The 18893-nt window shown below is 40.1% G+C and overlaps 1 protein-coding gene across 2 annotated transcripts in view; it reads left to right on the forward strand.

Moving 5' to 3' along the window:
* The window catches only part of MMP17 (matrix metallopeptidase 17), a 217939-nt gene that overhangs the window by 168836 nt on the left and 30210 nt on the right, over positions 1-18893 (forward strand). Inside the window, exons 3-7 of one of the 2 annotated variants that reach the window (XM_077293320.1) lie at positions 3970-4099; positions 5836-6119; positions 6786-6962; positions 8911-9052; positions 12807-12889. In XM_077293320.1, the coding sequence (XP_077149435.1) occupies positions 3970-4099; positions 5836-6119; positions 6786-6962; positions 8911-9052; positions 12807-12889 (816 nt within the window). The remainder of the gene's footprint in view (positions 1-3969; positions 4100-5835; positions 6120-6785; positions 6963-8910; positions 9053-12806; positions 12890-18893) is intronic. The other variant, XM_077293321.1, reaches the window with a different exon arrangement.

An 18893-nucleotide genomic window follows, 5' to 3' on the forward strand; every position in this document is an offset into this window, starting at 1 on the left:
TTGCAATAAGAAGCAATCAAAACATTGTATCTACCTCAAAATAGTATCTGTAAAAACGTCAGCTCAGGGTGCAAAAATTAAGCTTCCAAACAGCCTCAGATTCCGAAAATTGAAAGCGTTATGGTCTCGAAAAATGACAACACAAACAAAATTTTAATTTTTTAGAAATTTCCACACTTTTTACCACCTAAATAAAAAAAATATACATTTGGTATCTGCATAATTGTACTGACCTGAAGAATCATATTACCAGGTCAGTTTTGTCATATAGCGAACATGGTAAATAAATAGTCCAATAAACATTTATGGAATTGTAATTTTTTACAATTTCAACACACTTGGAATTTTTTTCCCGCTTTTCAGTGCATGACATGATCAAATGAATGGTGTTGTTCAAAAGTACAATACGTCTTGCAAAAACAAGTCCTCATCTGGCTATGTGGACAGAAAAATAAAAGTTATGGCTCTTGGAAGAAGGGGAGAAGAAAATGAAAATTGGCTACGGCATGAAGGTGTTCAAGGAAATTTGTCAGCAGCTTTTTGCTATTTAATCTAACAGTGGCATAAAATAGTGCAAGTGATCCTGATTCCAGCGATGTGTCTCTTAGTTTACTGGGTGCAGCAGTGACAGAGTTCTTAGATGTAGCATGTAGCAGAGCTAAAAAGCTAACTCCACCCTACAGCTTTCCGTGTACATTGTATATTGACAGTGAGCTACTTATCAGAGGAGGAGGTGTGGTCGGACCAGTGCTCATGTTCACTGCGGTCGGGGAAATGTTAATTTCCTAGTGAGAAAACCTTCATTGTAACTAAACAATACACAGCCTATTAAGTGATACATCGCTGAATTCAGTGTCTCAGCCCCTATCTCATGCTGTCTGCAGATTACATGGCAAAAAACTGCTAACCGATTCCCTTTAAATTTGATCCATCACCAGATTTCACAATACAAATGGTATATAGAGTATTATTAGTTCAATCTTTTAGACCTGATGATGTATTTACTCTGAAATTTGTTGGAATAGCTATATAATCTGTATATTTAGATGAGATTTTAGGAGTTCCATCATAGAATGAAGTAGCACAAGACTGAGTCCAAGTATATTGAATATGTGCTCACCTAACCTGTAGGCAGTTTGTAGTGTGAAATCTGGTGACACATCTGTTTTAATGAAAAACTAACAACAAAGCAACGTAGAACATGACGGCTATGGTTACCATGAGCTCTGCCTCTGTAATGTGTCAGACATTTCGAGAGCATAATCCTACGAGTACGCCGAATAATCGGTGACCCGGCGCTGTGTACACCTCAAAAGATGTTTCCTTTTCTTAAATACTTGGTGGAAGGATTAGACAGCAGCTGTTCCACAAAGTTCCTTTTCTGCTCAGTTCCCCTAAGAGTGAGACTCTCTCAATTATTAATGACAAATTTACAATTGTGTGGTTGCTCCTCTTTGAAGTCTGCTGGAGAATCCAGCCGCTGTCTGCCTCGCATGGCCATTCCTAATCAGAGTTAGCATGAGACAATGCGGCACTTCTACTATTTCATGTCTGATGGTATAAGCGGCATGAGATGGACTGGGTCCCTTTTTTTATTCATTATCACTTAAGCAGGAGTTCAATTTATTGAGCTGAAAAAGGTTAGTGACAATGCTCAATCCTGTATATAGCGCTGCCGTTACAAGTCAACTAGGGCTGATGGCTAACTTACATGTTCTCCTTCCATTTCATCACATATTTTGGTGGTCAGTAACTCATGCCATGGTTTAGGAGTCTTCTAGTTCCTTAGCGTGTACTTACAGGGATACAGGGAATATGTCAGCAGGACTTCAGCCCCCAAACTGCTTATATGCAAGTCCATCCTTACTTTAGCTAGCCAGTCTGTTCTTCCGTTACCATGAAATCACTGTTTGAATCAATATCTAAGTGAGGCTGAAGTTCTTTCGATGTGTGGAAGCTCTTCCTTTTTCACTCCGGATCTAATCTCCACCCAACACTGCTGCCTTCTTCTCCTTGACTGACAGGTCTTTTGCTTAAAGTGAAGCGGAACCAGAGATGTCGGCCAAGCAGAATTTCTCTTCTGCAGGCCATCACTTGTCTAAAGGCCATCTTCAGTATCAACAGGAGAGGAGCCCCTTTCCACACTCATTGTACCTCCATTGCCCAGAGGTATCTTGGCCGCAGCAGTTCTCCTGTCCAACTATGGTTTATTGGCTGCTTCGATCAACAGGAGCACTTTACTTGGGAACCCCAGGGCCAAACACACTCAGGGGACCAGAAACCAAACTTCCGACAAATGACTATCTACACGTCTACTGTCCAGTATATATCACATCACAGATGTCTTGGTAGGATGTTACAGCATCGGATGAGCTGTAGCTGTAGTATAATGGATGTGTCCCTATAGAGAACAGCAGTGTAAATCTGGGTCTTCCCAGGCAGTTTATTCAATGGCAAAATGCAGCAGGCATCCTCCTGTACCAGTAATAAATACAGAGTCCTGGCTGCCATATTCCACTATCAGCGAATGGATGTGTGAATCTTCTTCCCTTTATGAGTACCACATGCCTGACCTACAGTAGGGGCTTCACATCTGGGGGTCCCCTTTAGCATACAGGGCTGCTGCACTCTGCGAGCTGCTGCTTTGTGAAAAGTGCAACTAAGAATCTTATTCATTACATCGAGTTCTGTGGCATTGGCCAATTATGTGGCAAGTTACAAAATTTATACAGTGGTCGTGTTGCTATATGTTCATCATGCTACAAAAGCACTGACATTGCTCCTAAAACGAGGCTTCATGTAAGTAGAGGAATCCTTAGAAACTCATTTTATTTTTTCATAATTGAATAATACACGTGAAAAAGGAAACTTTGTAATAGATGTTATTGGAGAAATCTGATTCTTTCTCTACCTTGACTGATCATTGAATCTCAAAATTCTCAATTCGCAGGTAAAATCAGTATTTAGTGAAGACAGACTTTCCCATTACTGAGCTATAAGATGACAGTTGGTGCTTACAAAGTTCTATGGAGAAATGTGTTTCAGGAGAACATCTAGCTCCACCCTCCTACTCCATGGAATCGTTTAATCACCAACTGTTATCAAACGCCGCCTCATCTATTTGGATAAAAGTGGGTGACATCTCCTACGTCATCCACACAGAGCTTGAAGTTTTGCGCCTGCGCTGTGGAATCAGAGACCGGCTACGCAAAGTCATGTAATTCGCATGTGTCGGTTTTACTTTCTTGTCACCACCTCCCTGGCTGTTCAGTAGGGTAGAGTGAAGCACGTCTGCGAAGGTCTCCACTGCACAAACGCAAGACTTCCATCACCGTGTGGATGACGTAGGAAAACGTCATCCGCTTCCATCCAAATACAAGAAGCGAAATGTCAAGGGACCGGAGCAGTGCTGAGTGTGATGTGGATTCTCACGTCGCACCCGACCACACAATTTGCATGCAGCGAGGTACATGAATAAAGCCCTTTTTCTGAGGTATGCAGGGGCAGCTAGGAGGCTATAGAGGCGTTTGAGGAACCCCATTGACATTATCTTACAGGTGAAGGGTATTGTTTATAAGGCGCAAAACTGGTGGCAGGTTCCCTTTAAGTCCCAATATCCCATTCGGCACTGCTATAATAGTGTGTACTACTGACACAATGCACCATGGAAGTCTCGTAGTCCAAGTTCATTGCCTGGAATGTTTCTGCACCAAAGAATGATGTTAACAAGCTTTTATTGTTTATAAATCAATAACTTATGTGAAATCGGCCAATTCTAGAACTTCCCTAAGAGCATTACTATTTGATTCATTAGGTCTCGGTAGGAGTCTACAAATCCCACAGGAAGTCCATTCATTTCTTGTAAACTTGAGTGCTGTTCAATAAGTACTCTGTCTAACCAAAGGATTAACGATGAATAATGAAAGACAATTACTTGACTAAGAGACAGCTTTGTCCTCTACCATACAGATGAGGCCACCTTGGAATTAATGAAAACCCCTCGCTGTTCTCTGCCTGACCTGTCCCAATCAGCGCCTGCGAGGAGGAAGCGCAATGTGCAGCCGGTCACCAAGTGGAGCAAGAGGAATTTATCCTGGAGGTAAAGGTCGCTTTCATCTCCATTATATCACATTGTCAAGTAACATTACGGCTGTCCTCTCCCATGGCAGAAATGAAAGAAAAATCTTACAAAATCTGCACATTTTATATACTGGTTTATTGTGTATTTTCTGCGGATTTTATCCTATGCACGTGTGTAATTTGTCTGTGTCTAATGACTGCTGTGTAGTGTGCGCTATGTATGCTACATGCTATGGCACGGGGTGAAGGTGGGCTTGTGAGTTAGCTACAGCTTTGCTGATTGCTTGTTACATCTTTCAGGGATGACATATGATGTAAACATGCACGAATCGCTTGTGTGTCCACTGGACCCGGAGTGGCATATATAAGACCCCTCTCATTGTACACGGGATGCCGCATACATTACCCACCATTCTGGGCAGGATTTAGCTCACTATATCACATTAGCTACAAAAGGTTTTAATCAGTAAATTTATAGCCCAATTAAGCAGTACCTAAAAAATAAGGGTTTCATTAGATTGCTTGTGATGCACTGGGTGATAGTCTCACATTTACCACATTACAGGCCGCGGTTTATAGAGCATCGGAGGTATCCTTTGCCTTTTACATAAAATTGGAAATACCTCTATGTGAACTTCAATTCTGCTTTCAAGTCCTTAACCTTAATCATTCTCTTGCATTTGACATCCATCCCTTCTCAGCGTCTTCTTTGTATTGGGAAATTGTATTATTTATCTGCCAAAGAAAGCAGCCCTTTTAATTGTGCTTGTGATTTGTCAAGGCAGTCATGTAGCAAGAGCGCCCCCTAGTGGTTTTTATCTAGTACAGCAAACAGAATGAAAAGAGGCTTACTTGCAAGGCTCGCTAAAATAACATTTTAACAAAGTAGGAACTAACTTATCTAATGTATGCTTTAACTGACATAAGTATAAGCTAAATAGTAATGAATCATTATAAACATTCAGATCAGAGACATATTGCACAGCTTATGGGAAAGCATGCGGATGTTTTAATAGCATTCAAACAAGTCAGAATGGGAATTTTCCTGTGTGGGTCAGTTCTATTCTCGCATGCTTTGTGTAGTATATGTAGTAGACTATTTTTAAAGTGAATCTGTCAGTATGTTTCTGCTATTTAATCTAACATCGGCATGATGTTGAGGCATAGACCCCAATTCCAGTGCTGTACCACTTACTGGTCTGCGGGTTGTAGTTTCAATAGAATCTGTGTTTTATCAGCAGATTATCAATAGAGGACTAGTTGTCTCGTGCCATGTAGTCCTCCTGCTGTGTGTAACCCCGCCCCGATCACTGATTGGCAGTGTACACAGAAAGCTGTCAATCAGGGTTGTGGGCGGGTTACACAGAGCTCAGCATTCAGAGAACTGGAAGATCTGCAGCTGAGAAAACAGGGATTTTAGCAAAACGGCAGCAACCAGCCCATTAAGTGACACATCACTGGAATCAGGGTGTCTTGTCTCAAGATCACGTGGCTCTCCGATTCCGGTGACAGATTCCCTTTAAGTATGGAACCAGTGAGATTGCCTTATCAAGTTATTGCACTATGTGAAGTGACGTAAATGTGACCATGGCATCCATTATGGAAGGTCCAGACCACAGTGGTAGATAAGAACATTAGATCTGGTGTGACACCTAAATGCTGCTTTCATATTGAACTACATAAGACTCTAATAAGATTTTTACTGTTTATGCTACTGATATTTCACCATTTTGTCCCATTTCTTGCTTCCTGCAGGGTTAGAACATTCCCTAAGGAGTCGTCACTGGGCCATGACACTGTGAGAGCCCTTATGTACTATGCCTTTAAGGTGTGGAGCGATATCACGCCTCTGAATTTCCATGAAGTGGCTGGGAATAATGCAGACATTCAAATCGACTTCTCCAGAGCTGACCACAATGATGGCTACCCATTTGATGGGCCAGGTGGCACTGTAGCTCATGCTTTTTTCCCCGGTGAACAGCACACCTCCGGTGACACTCATTTTGATGATGAAGAGTCCTGGACATTTCGATCATCAGGTATGTCAGGGTAAGAGAAACCATAGTTATGTGTCTGAGCTGTGGGAATACAGACAGAATGGAAGGCCACTGTCTATTCCCACCATATTGCCGTGATATCTACCTTAAGTCATTTCATTTACCCCAACCATGAACTGGTTAAAACCCGACCACCTTGTGCATAAGAAATAGGAAATGTGTCACACTGAGGAATAGTAATCTTCAGTGGCATAATCTGAAATGTGTGGGTCCAGGTGCAAATTCTCCATCGGGGCCTCAGCTGTCATGGGTCTTTTATAGTACTGGTCTTCTCATATGGGCCCAAGGGACTGACATGGGCCCTCCTAGGCTTCATGGCCCGGGGGCTCCCACTGTAGTTATACCCCTTGTAATCAGACTATTCTAGCTCAGTTAGGCTTTAAAAATTAAAAATGATAAATTCTACCAGTATTTATAAGTATTTTTTACAGTGACCCTTTTGGTCCAGGTCCACATTAAACATGTGATGGTACATGTTGCTCTGCTGCCGTTTTCGGGCTCCTTCTTAAAATATTGTCTCTGGACTAGGTGTCACTTTAAAATCATTTAGTGTGCCTTAAATATAAGCGGCTTGTTTGATCTATTGAAATAGTAAGAAAATCGACACCTGATACTGACTATACCGCTGTCATTTCCCTTCCTTTCCAGACATACACGGCATGGACCTGTTTGCTGTCGCAGTACATGAATTTGGTCACGCAATTGGACTGACTCATATTTCTGCTATGGAATCTATAATGAGACCATATTACCAAGGGCCAGTGGGCGACCCCCTAAAATATAACCTACCTTACGATGACAAAGTCAGGATCTGGCAGCTATACGGTGAGTCTGTGTGCGTGGTTACATAGTACATTAACGCTTTGACCATAATTCATCATTCATTTTGTGTTTTTTTTAGTGTTTTTAGGCATTTTTATGTTTCTCTCAAATTCATTATAGCTTTTGTACCGTTTTTACACTTTTCTTTTTAGCCGTCATCAAATTTTAGGATTGCTTGACAATGTGAACGTGGTTTTCATTATCCAGAAGCTTTGGCTAATTCATCATTTGAGACTTTTCAGAAAGGCACCACATTTTTGCACTATATTTTGCAATACCCTAGCGGAGTACAAAACCTGTCAACTTTGTTTTGCGCAGTTGAAGACAAACACATGACATTTTGATCATTATCTGAAAGGTTCCTCCAACATTTTAATAAAAACAGAAATAAAGCAAAAGAGAAAAATAAAAATGCATTTTTGCTAATTTTTCAAACATCAAGCTCTATTATGATTAATTTTCTGTACCATTTTTATTATTTTCAATTTTCCAGCGCAAAAAGAAAGCCAAAACACAAAATTAGTTAAAAGTAAAAACACAAAGGCTGGATCAGGACCAACATGTTCAAAGCTGCATTTAATTGAAAGCACTTTGCAACAATAAATAAATCATCGTACAACCCACTTTCCACTTTCCGAAAAAAAGGGTGCCAAATGATTGCATAGTTGAAAAACAGCAAAGACAGATAGTATTACACGTCCCCGTCTCCAGCGCCAGTTCTCCACCAACGCTCCAGTCTGTGTTTTGGCTGCATTGGTGATATCACGGCGACATTGCTGCGATTTCTGAGCTCTGCTGCCTTCCTGAAGTAGAAAGCATGACCTGATGATTGGCTGCAGCAGAGATACAAAAACACTCAATACTGAGCAAAGGGTCTGAATACTTATAACCATGTGATATTTTCTTTTTTCTTTTTTAATAAATTTGCAAATATGTCTACATTTCTGTTTTTTTCAGTCAAGATGGGGTGCAGGGTGTACATTAATGAGAAAAAAATGAGCTTTTTTGAATTTACCAAATGGCTGCAATGAAACAAGTTAACGTGAAAAATGTAAAGGGGTCTGAATACTTTCCGTACCCACTGTAGCCTTACAGGGCATTTAGCTCAATTTATTGAGGCAAGGACAAGTCTTTAAAATAAAAAATGGTAGAATAATCACTTTACAAAGCCCTCCCGTATCCAGCACAGGAGGCTCTAAGGTTTACGTTGGCTTCGGAAACGATGCAGCCAAAGGTCATGTGACTAAAAGAGCATGTCATCTAAGAAACATCCGGAAGCCATAACTTCGGGACCTAACGCAGTCCTCTGAAGTGGTCTGTGCTGGCTCCACAGGGTTATAGGAAGGTGAGTATGCCACCATTTTTATTTTCAGCATAATCATGCCCTATTTGTTTCTATATCAGACACCCCTATAACTAAACCTCTTTTAATACACGCCTCATCCTTAGTGTGCATACCATGTCAATAGACAGGATGACCTGCGGACACTTCCAGTTTAATATTGTCATTTCATGCTACGTACAAGCAAAGCTCTATGTACGATCATTTTTGCCATAAATATAATGAAGTAGGGGATAATGGACACTGAAGCTTCTAATGATTTGGGCCCAACCTTTGATTTACTGTGTTTTGACACCAAATTATTCTTTATAAGATTACACATAAGACTTGTTCTCCTTGTATCCTTCCTATTTTAGGTGCCCGTTTTATATTTCATACAGACGATTTTTGGAAGAATTTATGATGATAATACGCTGATATATTTGGTGCTACAGATATAAATAGTCGTGTGCACATTAAATTCAGTTGCATGTAGGGTCAGCACTAGAGAACACCGCTCTGGGAAATTCAATTATGGTGCCGCATTATCAGCTCATCATTTCATATCTGGGTGCACTGTTTGTGAAATTAGTTTTTGAGTTAGATGCTGTGTCTTATTTTCTGTTCCAGTTTCCCACATGGCCTCTAATCCTTCACCCTCTCTCACCCCAGGAGTCCGTGAGTCTGTGTCCCCAACAGCAAAGCCTGAAGTGTCCGGAGCTGAAGAACATCCCTTTCTGCCTGACCTGCCAGAGAACCGCTCCACGATCCAGTAAGACGTCACTACTTCCAGACACATGGCCTTGTAGTTTCTAGTCATTCAGCTTTATTTTTGGCAGGCTGCAATAATTTGTCTTCCATGTTAAGCAAAGTTCACAGTCAGCTCGCTCTAGTTACACGGGAAATTGTCCATAGGTGATAATCCGCATCAATGTGCTGCAATTTTATGTCTGAGTATAAGAGATGGGAGCCTTTCTAAACATAATAATGGCAGATGAGCACTGGAAGATTGAGCTAGACACATCCATAATGTGGGAAGTTAGTACAGTAGTGCCCTGTATATAGCGGGGCCCAGCTGCACTGTCAAGAAAGCCTTAGGCCATGGTCACACTATGTTCTTGCCTTCAGGTGGAGTATTTCCTGATGTACACCACTGACTTAAGGATTTGATGATTGCCCATATAAATGTAAACAATGTCATACTTTGTGCCCTTTTGTAAAAAACAAACATGTATATTCATACATTTTGCTTTTCACAGAAAAGAAAAAGATCACTAAAAGTCTTCTGGTACAAGCCAGGTCTATGGAGCCTATGGATACATTTGGCATATGCATCGCTGAACACATATCTCTCCCAAATTCCCGTGTGTTTCAATTGGTGATGTGTCCGGTGTTGTCAGACTGGCGGCAGCTTATCTCCTGGAAGATCAAATGGATGGGGCATTGGAATTCAGACTGCCAGATCCGTCTCTTCCTGACACGCTGACATCATATGTAGAGGGAGAGTTAGGAGGTCCCTTTACATATTATATAGTCGTCTTGTCCTGCTGAAATCGATGGGATCAGCAAATTTAAAGGGAACCTGTCATGTTGAAAATAGTGCCTGATCTGCAATCAGGATGTTATAGAGCAGGAAGAAATTATCAGATTGATATACATGTTTGTGGGAAAAGATTCAGTATAATTTGCACTTTATTCATTGAGATCCCTGGAGTTTGCATGCATATGAGTCCAGTAGGCAATCCTATTCAGACACTGACTGTCTTCCTTGTATGATTGTGTAGGCAGAGATAACTGTTAATCACTGAGTAGGACCACCGATTGGACCTCTTGGTGTTTATATGTATGTTTGTAGTGGGTGGTCCCTTTCAATGATTGACAGTCTTCCCTGTATGCCGAGGTAGCTGCCAATCACTGAGTAGGACCGCCCACTTGACTTATATGCATACAAACACCAGGGATTTTAATGAACAAAATAAGTTTTACTGAATCTTTTCCAATAAACCTATGTATGTCTCTGCTCAGTGTCCTTCTCTATACTAAGCTGTCCACAGATCAGGCTGCATGTACAAAAGGCTCCCTTTAATCTAAAGGATATGTGGAATTTTACAACAGACATGATTAAGAACGCATGTAACGTATGAAACGCATTGATGATCAGCGTCCACTCACCATTCCCCTATGGGTTAAATTGCTTTTAACCTATCTGGATTCAGCAGGACAAACCCATCTCCTTTTTCCCATTTCAATTTCAGATTATATTGGTGGTGATCTGGGAGCATTCACAGATCTCAATCAATGGCCAAGCTCACACAAGCATATTTTCCATCTGAGTACTGAAAAAAATAGGCAGCGCTCCGCCCAGATGAGTCATTTTTTTCATGGACTGAAGCTTGCATGAAAAATATAGCCGCATGTATTAGTTCTTATCGTGTGCCAGATGACATTTGCCCATTCAAGTCTATGGGTTCGCATAAACAACCGGCTAACATACGGGTCAACCATATAGCAAACGGTTGATGTCTAAAACCAGATGCCAAATGGATGCCATGTGGGTGGCATATGGATGACAAATGAGATAAAATGTCAGAGTTTTCTGGATAAAACTGAGACTTTTTTTTAACTTACCGTAGCTAATTTGAAACTTTATATTTATTTAATGAATTTATAAAAAGAAAAAGGAATACAATCATAAGGCATTAGCGTACCGAGATATAATAAATAAAAATCAATCACTGAGGGGTGGGAAATAGCTATTAAACAGGGCAATTTGTGGCCAAAAAGGCCTTGTCCATTTGTTATAGTCCAGGATACTTTTGCTCAAGCTCGTTTTACTGGGTATATTATAAATGATATTTAATATAAATGTAATTTCTATTTATCAAATAATTCATTACTCTAATATAAAATATAATATCATTTTTGTAGAGGTTTGAGGATGCCCTTACACATAGAGGTTTGTGCCATGTGCCTGCGAGGAAGATCTACTCTGCAATTACAGTGGCATAAAATACAATTCACTATTTTATCAACTTTGCAAATATTTTCATTTTCGGTGAGAGGTTTTATACCAATAATCCCCTGTACTTTTGAGCTCTGGACATCATTGAAATAATAAACAGAGGATGCTCGAAGCCTGCAATTGAAAATAAGAGTCTGCAATGAGAATCTCTTCTGAAATGCCATAAGGGCTCCATTCTATTAGTATGTATGATTACAGCCAGATACTCAGCTGTCACAGCTGAAAAAGTCATTGCAAGGCTTTTAAGGAAATATTCCAACTCCGTAATAAATGTCATTTAATTCTTATACATTTTATAGCGCTGCAAAGTATTTGTTCTTTTCTGATTCCTCCTTTTATTTTAGACGTGTCACATTAAATGTTTTTTGATTTTTAAACAGAATGCAAGCCGATGCAACTAGATATCTGGTATAAAGACTATGTTCACTTTTCAACATCATTTTCCAGCTTACATATGGGATAATGGAGCTCCCACCATCAATTATAGGAATTGCAGAAAGATCTCACCGCAGGCTAAGTGCTTTTGTACATGTCATACAACTCAGAGGCGACTTTTAATATTTTGAATAATAAGTGGCTAGTAAGGGAAATATTATCTCTTTATCAAGAGGATATATAAGTGTCACGTCGGTGATTTATTTATTCAGCATGAACTGCCTTCTAACTCATCAAAAGGGGGTCTGTGTGATATAAACAGCGGTGGGCTCATCCTAGTAACATCCACATTGACGCCAGTGTAGTGCAAGCCATACGCCCCTCCAATACAGTCACAGTGGACCCCGATGTCAGCCACAGTGTCCACTACAATAGCATCAGCCCAAGATGGACCAGCCCTAGTTATAAATGTCCAATAAGTCTCAGTCACTATACCATAAACATATAGGACCTTCCACAGTGACCTGCAAAAATGCCAGGTTTAGTGCGCCAAAAAGTGCCAGTTACATCTACCTACCATACATTGCCAGCAACAAATGTTGCTCATACTGAGCTATCCTGCATACACTCACACAGCCTCACCACTGACCTCCTCATGTAAGTAGGCACTAATAGACCAGAGCTTGACACACTAGGAGCACAGACCCCAATGCACATTAGACTAACACTGGCCAAACTCTCCAATATCGGTGGGATCGGCAAATAGTCTAATGTTTATGGAGGCACCCAAACTTTCCCCTGGCAAATGATTAAGGATTCAGCATGTCCGATTTCAGACTGCCAATCATTTTGTTCTCCTGAGAAGCCTGAATTGGGAGCTGCCGTGTGTTGGGGAGTCGAGAGAGATAGATGTCGGATGAACGATAGAACAAACCACCATTCATCTGCCAGCTATTTATTGGGTATGGGGGCTTAGCTTCCAGCAGATGTGATCTGCAATCTGTAACAATACTGCAAGATTTCGTCATTGGAGTTTACAGGATTGTAATTTCATCACTCCTTTTCTCCCATGCTTTATATTGGGGTTGACGAACCCTCTTCCTTACATAAATATATATTTTTCTATTAGGCCAAGAAAAGATGAACCTGACCGATGTAACACACACTTTGATGCGGTAGCTCAGATACGTGGAGAAGCATTCTTTTTCAAAGGTAAGAAAAATTCTATGACTACAAATACATGTACAACTCATTTTTTTTCACTTTTCTAAGCGTACATGTTCAACAAGTCATCAACGTAACTATAAAGCTAAGCGTGGCAACTAGTAGATGAGCAAATCGATTTGAACCACATTTTAGGAATTTGCTAAACCCAACAATTTTGAACAATATGTGACTCATTTTGTGTGAATCTCCTAAAATGCCACCATATTACCCATTGCAGAAGATTGCCAAAGAAGGATCATGTAACCTCAGGCATGGGTGCGTGGGCATCCCATAATGCAGCTAATATACAGTATCACATTGTGAAACCTAGTGATGTCACAGTATGAGAATAAAGAGTCATAGAAAATGGAGATTGCAATTTTGAACGGTGAATATCAGATTTTTTTTATGTCATTCTGATCATTTTTTTTTTCAAAATTTTAATTGGACACCTTCTGTGCAACTGTTTGAAGATTGCTGTCCCCTCTCACACTCTGCCTGTTTAATTTTGTTTCTATATACAACTCACATACAGCAGGTGAAATAACTATTGAACACGTCACCAATTTTCTAAATAAAAATATATTTCTAAGACTACATTTTCACAATCCAGAAGTAGCAGAGCTTTGGATGCAGTGTGTTTTTGCTGTGTCCAAAACGCTACGTTCTGTTCAGCGCAGGTGAATCCACATGTGTTCACTGGAGCATGAGCACAGTGTTCAGTTTAGGACATGGTCACAAATCAAAGTCAAACATCAGAAATACTCTGTCTGATACCTCATTCTGATACTTGACTCTTATACCTGACTTTCACACATGGTCACAAATCAAAGTCAAACATCAGAAATAACAGCAGAAATAGTGTCTGATATCTGATTCTGATACTTGACTCTCATACCTAACTCTGATACTTGACTCTGATACCTAACTCTGATACTTGACTCTGATACCTAACTCTGATACTTGACTCTGATACCTAACTCTGATACCTTAATCAGAGTTAGGTATCAGAGTCAAGTATCAGAGTTAGGTATCAGAGTCAAGTATCAGAATAAGGTATCAGAGTCAAGTATCAGAATCAGATATCAGACAGTATTTCTGCTGTTATTTCTGATGTTTGACTTTGATTTGTGACCATGTGTGAAAGTCAGGTATAAGAGTCAAGTATCAGAATGAGGTATCAGACAGAGTATTTCTGATGTTTGACTTTGATTTGTGACCATGTCCTAAAATGTACACTGTACATGAGGATTTACTACATTCAATACATTTCTATTGGTGAAATTTCTTTTGCAGAGACTAGCGTCTCCACAATAGAGATTGACATGCTGTGGTCCTGAAAGACGCGCTGCATGTCCGGATCTGATGGTGATCCGCAGGTGCACATGCACACATAGTGAACATGGGATTTCTAGAAATCTCATCCACTATGCTGTAACGTCTGGACGCTGTGGTTTTCACGCTGCATAAAATCGCAGCAATTCCTGATCGTGGGCACATACCCTTAAGGTGCTACTGACATGAAATTCTCCCCAGATGTTGGTAACAACCCATCTGGTCCACGCAGGCAAAGAAATCAAACCATAGATGTCCATGAATTAAGTTATATGTAATAATGAGAAATGACACAGGAAAAATTATAGAACACGGGTACTGAAATTTAATTAATATTTCCTGCAAAAAACCTTGTTGGTAATGGCAGCTTCAAGATGCCTCCTATACAGAGAAACTAGTCACATGCATTGCTCATGTGTGATTATGGTCCATTCTTCCACACAAACACTCTTCAAATATTGAAGGTTCCTTAGGCTCCTTCTATGAACTCTGAGCTTTAGTCCTTTACATAAATTTTCGATTGGATTCAGGTCAGGTGATTGGCTGGGCTATTCTAGCAGAGATGAACTTTTGTTAATGACCAAATACTTATTTTCCACCATAATTTTCAAAATAAATCTTGCCAAATCAGACAAGGTGATTTTCTGGATTTGTTTTCTCCTTTTGACTCTCATAGTTGTGGTCTACCTATGATGTCAATTACAGGCCTCTCTCATCTTTTCAAGTGGGAGAACTTGCACAATTGGTGGCTGACATAATACTTTTTTCCCCACTGTATATATTTATTTTTTGTATTTATTTTTTTACAGGTTCTATTGTACAAGCCATTAATATTGAGTATGACATCAGACTTCTGATGTCTCATTCTCTGTAACATGCACTTCTACTAGCCAAATTTCTATTCTTATTTTAAGGATTTATTCCACTATATAATTCTTCCTGTGTCCATATAAATGCAAAGCAGCTACAGTGTGATAACTACACTATTTCATAATGGCCCATCACTCCCTGAAGACTTATCGAGCCAAATTGTCACAATCTACCAGTAAGGTCACTTTACTCTACACACTATATTTAATCGTTAAACATCCCTAAGCTATAGAACTAATTAACTATTTGTTATATGTTTTCAGCTTATGTAGTATTGTACAGTAATTGCAGCACTGGCGGACACAGACAGAAAAGGACCCCTGTGCAAGAACAGTATTTTAACCCTTTGCAGTCCAATTGCGCATCAAAATGTACAATTCCACCTGTTTTGGAAATAGAAATGGGCCCCCTTACCTCTTGGGCCCCTGTGCGGCTGCACAGGTTGAACCAATTATATATCCGCCCCTAAATTGTAGTTTTTCCATATGAAGCAGCTCTGGGTGTATTTCTAGGAACTGTTTCTTTAAAGGGAATCTGTCAATCGGATTAACCCTCCCAAGCCGTCTATATGGCCTAGTAGGTTATAAGAAGCTGAATAAAATGACAGATTGATGTCTGCGATTTGATGTCTTATTCCAGAGAAGTCCATGTTTTTCTTATATGTAAATGAGCTTTCGAACCTCACTGATCTCCCAGAGAATCTGCCTCCAGAGCTTATATGACATGAAGGAGGAGTTACCAGTGTGAGACAAGGTACTAACACAGAACAGGAGAACTGAACTTTGTCTTCTTACAACACTTATTTGCTGCAGCTCTCACAGCTCTGCTGTATTGTAACAATATTGAAGCCCTATCTGCCTATAGAATGGAAGCTGAGAGGAACCTGCAGATGTATCAGGTATAATCACACACAGCTCTGCAGTGAGATCAGGAGAGCAGAGCGCGGCTATTATACATCACACTGGTAACGCTGGAAACCATTACTCATCACACTAATGCTGGTAACCATTATACACCACAATGGTAACTATTACACATCACATGGGTAACGACCCCTTCTATTTAAAATAATCTCTGGAGGCAGATTCTCATGCAGATCAGTGTCTTGGACATAAATCTTATCAGCTCATTTATATATAATAAACATGTGGATTTGTCTTGAATAAGATTTTGGATCGCAGATATCAAAGTATCATTTTATTCAGCTCCCTCTGACCTACATGTCCTTATAGCCGGCTTAGAAGGGTTAATCATATCGACAGATTCCCACTAAAAAGTTTCCACTATTTTAATTCTTATTTGATAAATCAATAGTACACATGAAAATAAGCAACTTTGTAATATATCTATATCAGACAAATCTGCAGCTTTCTCCTCCAGAACTGATAGATCATTTTACAAATTTTCAATTCAGTGAATTCAGTGAATACCAATTTTTTACATGAGATCAGAGATGGCAGTTGATACTGATCAGATTCTATTGCAGTAATGTAAAAATCTGTCTTTACTGAATAGATTTTACCTATTAATTGAGAGTTTTGAATACGATAGATCAGTCCTGGCAGAGATAGGAGCAGGTTTCTATAAATTACGCATTACAAAATTTTCCTATTTTCAAATGTATTATTGATTTGTGAAATGAAAATTAAAATGAGAGTTACTCTTTAACCCCTTTCTACCATTGGACGTACTATTCTGTCCATGTGGGGTGGGCCCTACTTCCCATGGACGGAATATTACGTCCAACGCGATCAGCCGCGCTCAAGGGGGGAGCGTGGCCGATCGCGGCCGGGTGTCAGCTGACTACTGCAGCTGACATCCGGCACTATGTGCCAGGAGCACATTAACCCCCGGAACGCTGCCATCAAAGATGATCGCAGCGTTTTGGTGGCACAGGGAAGCATCAAGCAGGGAGGGGGCTCCCTGCGTGCTTCCCTGAGACCCTCGGAGCAACGCGATGTGATCGCGTTGCTCCGAGGGCCTCCTGCCTCCTCCTCCCTGCAGGCCCGGATCCAAAATGGCCTACCGGGTCCTGCAGGGAGGTGGCTTGCAAGCGCCTGCTCAGAGCAGGCGCCAGCAAGCGTCCCTGCAGTGCCTGTGTGATCGCTGATCTGACACAGTGCACTGCAAAGTGTCAGATCAGCAATCTGATAATATATAGTGATGTCCCCCCCTGGAGCAATGTAAAAAAGTTAAAAAAAAAAAAACATTTGCATGTGTAAAAGAAAAAATAAAAATTCCTAAATAAAGAAAAATACATATATATTGTTCCAATAAATACATTTCTTTATCTAAATAAAAAAACAATAAAAGTACACATATTTAGTATTGCCGCATCCGTAACGACCCGACCTATAAAACTGTCCCACTAGTTAACCCCTTCAGTGAACACCGTTTTAAAAAAAACGACTCTTTGTTATCATTCCGCCAAACAAAAAGTGGAATAACAAGCGATCAAAAAGACGGATATAAATAACCATGGTACCGCTGAAAACGTCATCTTGTCCCGCAAAAAAACGAGCTGCCATACACCATCATCAGCGAAAAAATAAAAAAATTGTAGTCCTCAGAATAAAGCGATGCAAAAATAATAATTTTTTATATAAAATAGTTTTTATCGTATAAAAGCACCACAAAACATAAAAAAAATTATATAAATGAGGTATCGCTGTAATCGTTCTGACCCGAAGAATAAAACTGCTTTATCAATTTTACCAAACGTGGAACGGTATAAACGCCTCCCTCAAAATAAATTCATGAATAGCTGGTTTTTGTTCATTCTCCCTCACAAAAATCGGAATAAAAAGTGATCAAAAAATTTCACGCGCCCAAAAATGGTACAATAAAAACTTCAACTCATCCCACAAAAAAAAAAGATCTCACATGACTCTGTGGACCAAAATATGGAAAAATTATAGCTCTCAAAATGTGGAGACGCAAAAACTATTTTTTGCAATAAAAAGCGTCTTTCAGAGTGTGACGGCTGCCAATCATAAAAATCCGCTAAAAAAAAGCTATAAAAGTAAATCAAACCCCCCTTCATCATCCCCTTAGTTAGGAAAAAATAATAAAATTTTTAAAAATGTATTTATTTCCATTTTCCCATTAGGGTTAGGGTTAGGGTTGGGGCTAAAGTTAGGGTTAGGGTTGGGGCTAAAGTTAGGGTTAGGGTTGGGGCTAAAGTTAGCGTTAGGGTTGGGGCTAAAGTTAGCATTAGGGCTACAGTTAGGGTTGGGGCTAAATTTAGGGTTAGGGTTGGGGCTAAAGTTAGGGTTGGGGCTAAAGTTAGGGTTAGGGTTGGGGCTAAAGTTAGGGTTTGGATTACATTTAGGGTTGGGATTAGGGTTGGGATTAGTTAGGGTTAGGGGTGTGGTTAGGGTTGGGATTAGGGTTAGGGGGTGTTTGGGTTAGGGTTTCAGTTAGAATTGGGGGGTGTCCACTGTTTAGGCACATCAGGGGCTCTCCAAACGCGACATGGCGTCCGATCTCAATTCCAGCCAATTCTGCGTTGAAAAAGTAAAACAGTGCTCCTTCCCTTCCGAGCTCTCCCGTGCGCCCAAATAGGGTTTTACCCCAACATATGGGATATCAGCGTACTTAGGACAAATTGGACAACAACTTTTGGGTCCAATTTGTCCTGTTACCTTTGGGAAAATACAAAACCGGGGGCTAAAAAATAATTTGTGTGGAAAAAAAAGATTTTTTATTTTCATGGCTCTTTTTTATAAACTGTTGTGAAACACTTGGGGGTTCAAAGTTCTCACAACACATCTACATAAGTTCCTTGGGGGGTCTAGTTTCCACT

The sequence above is a fragment of the Ranitomeya variabilis genome, chromosome 1 (assembly GCF_051348905.1).
Source record: "Ranitomeya variabilis isolate aRanVar5 chromosome 1, aRanVar5.hap1, whole genome shotgun sequence".
Taxonomy (NCBI): Eukaryota; Metazoa; Chordata; class Amphibia; order Anura; family Dendrobatidae; genus Ranitomeya; species Ranitomeya variabilis.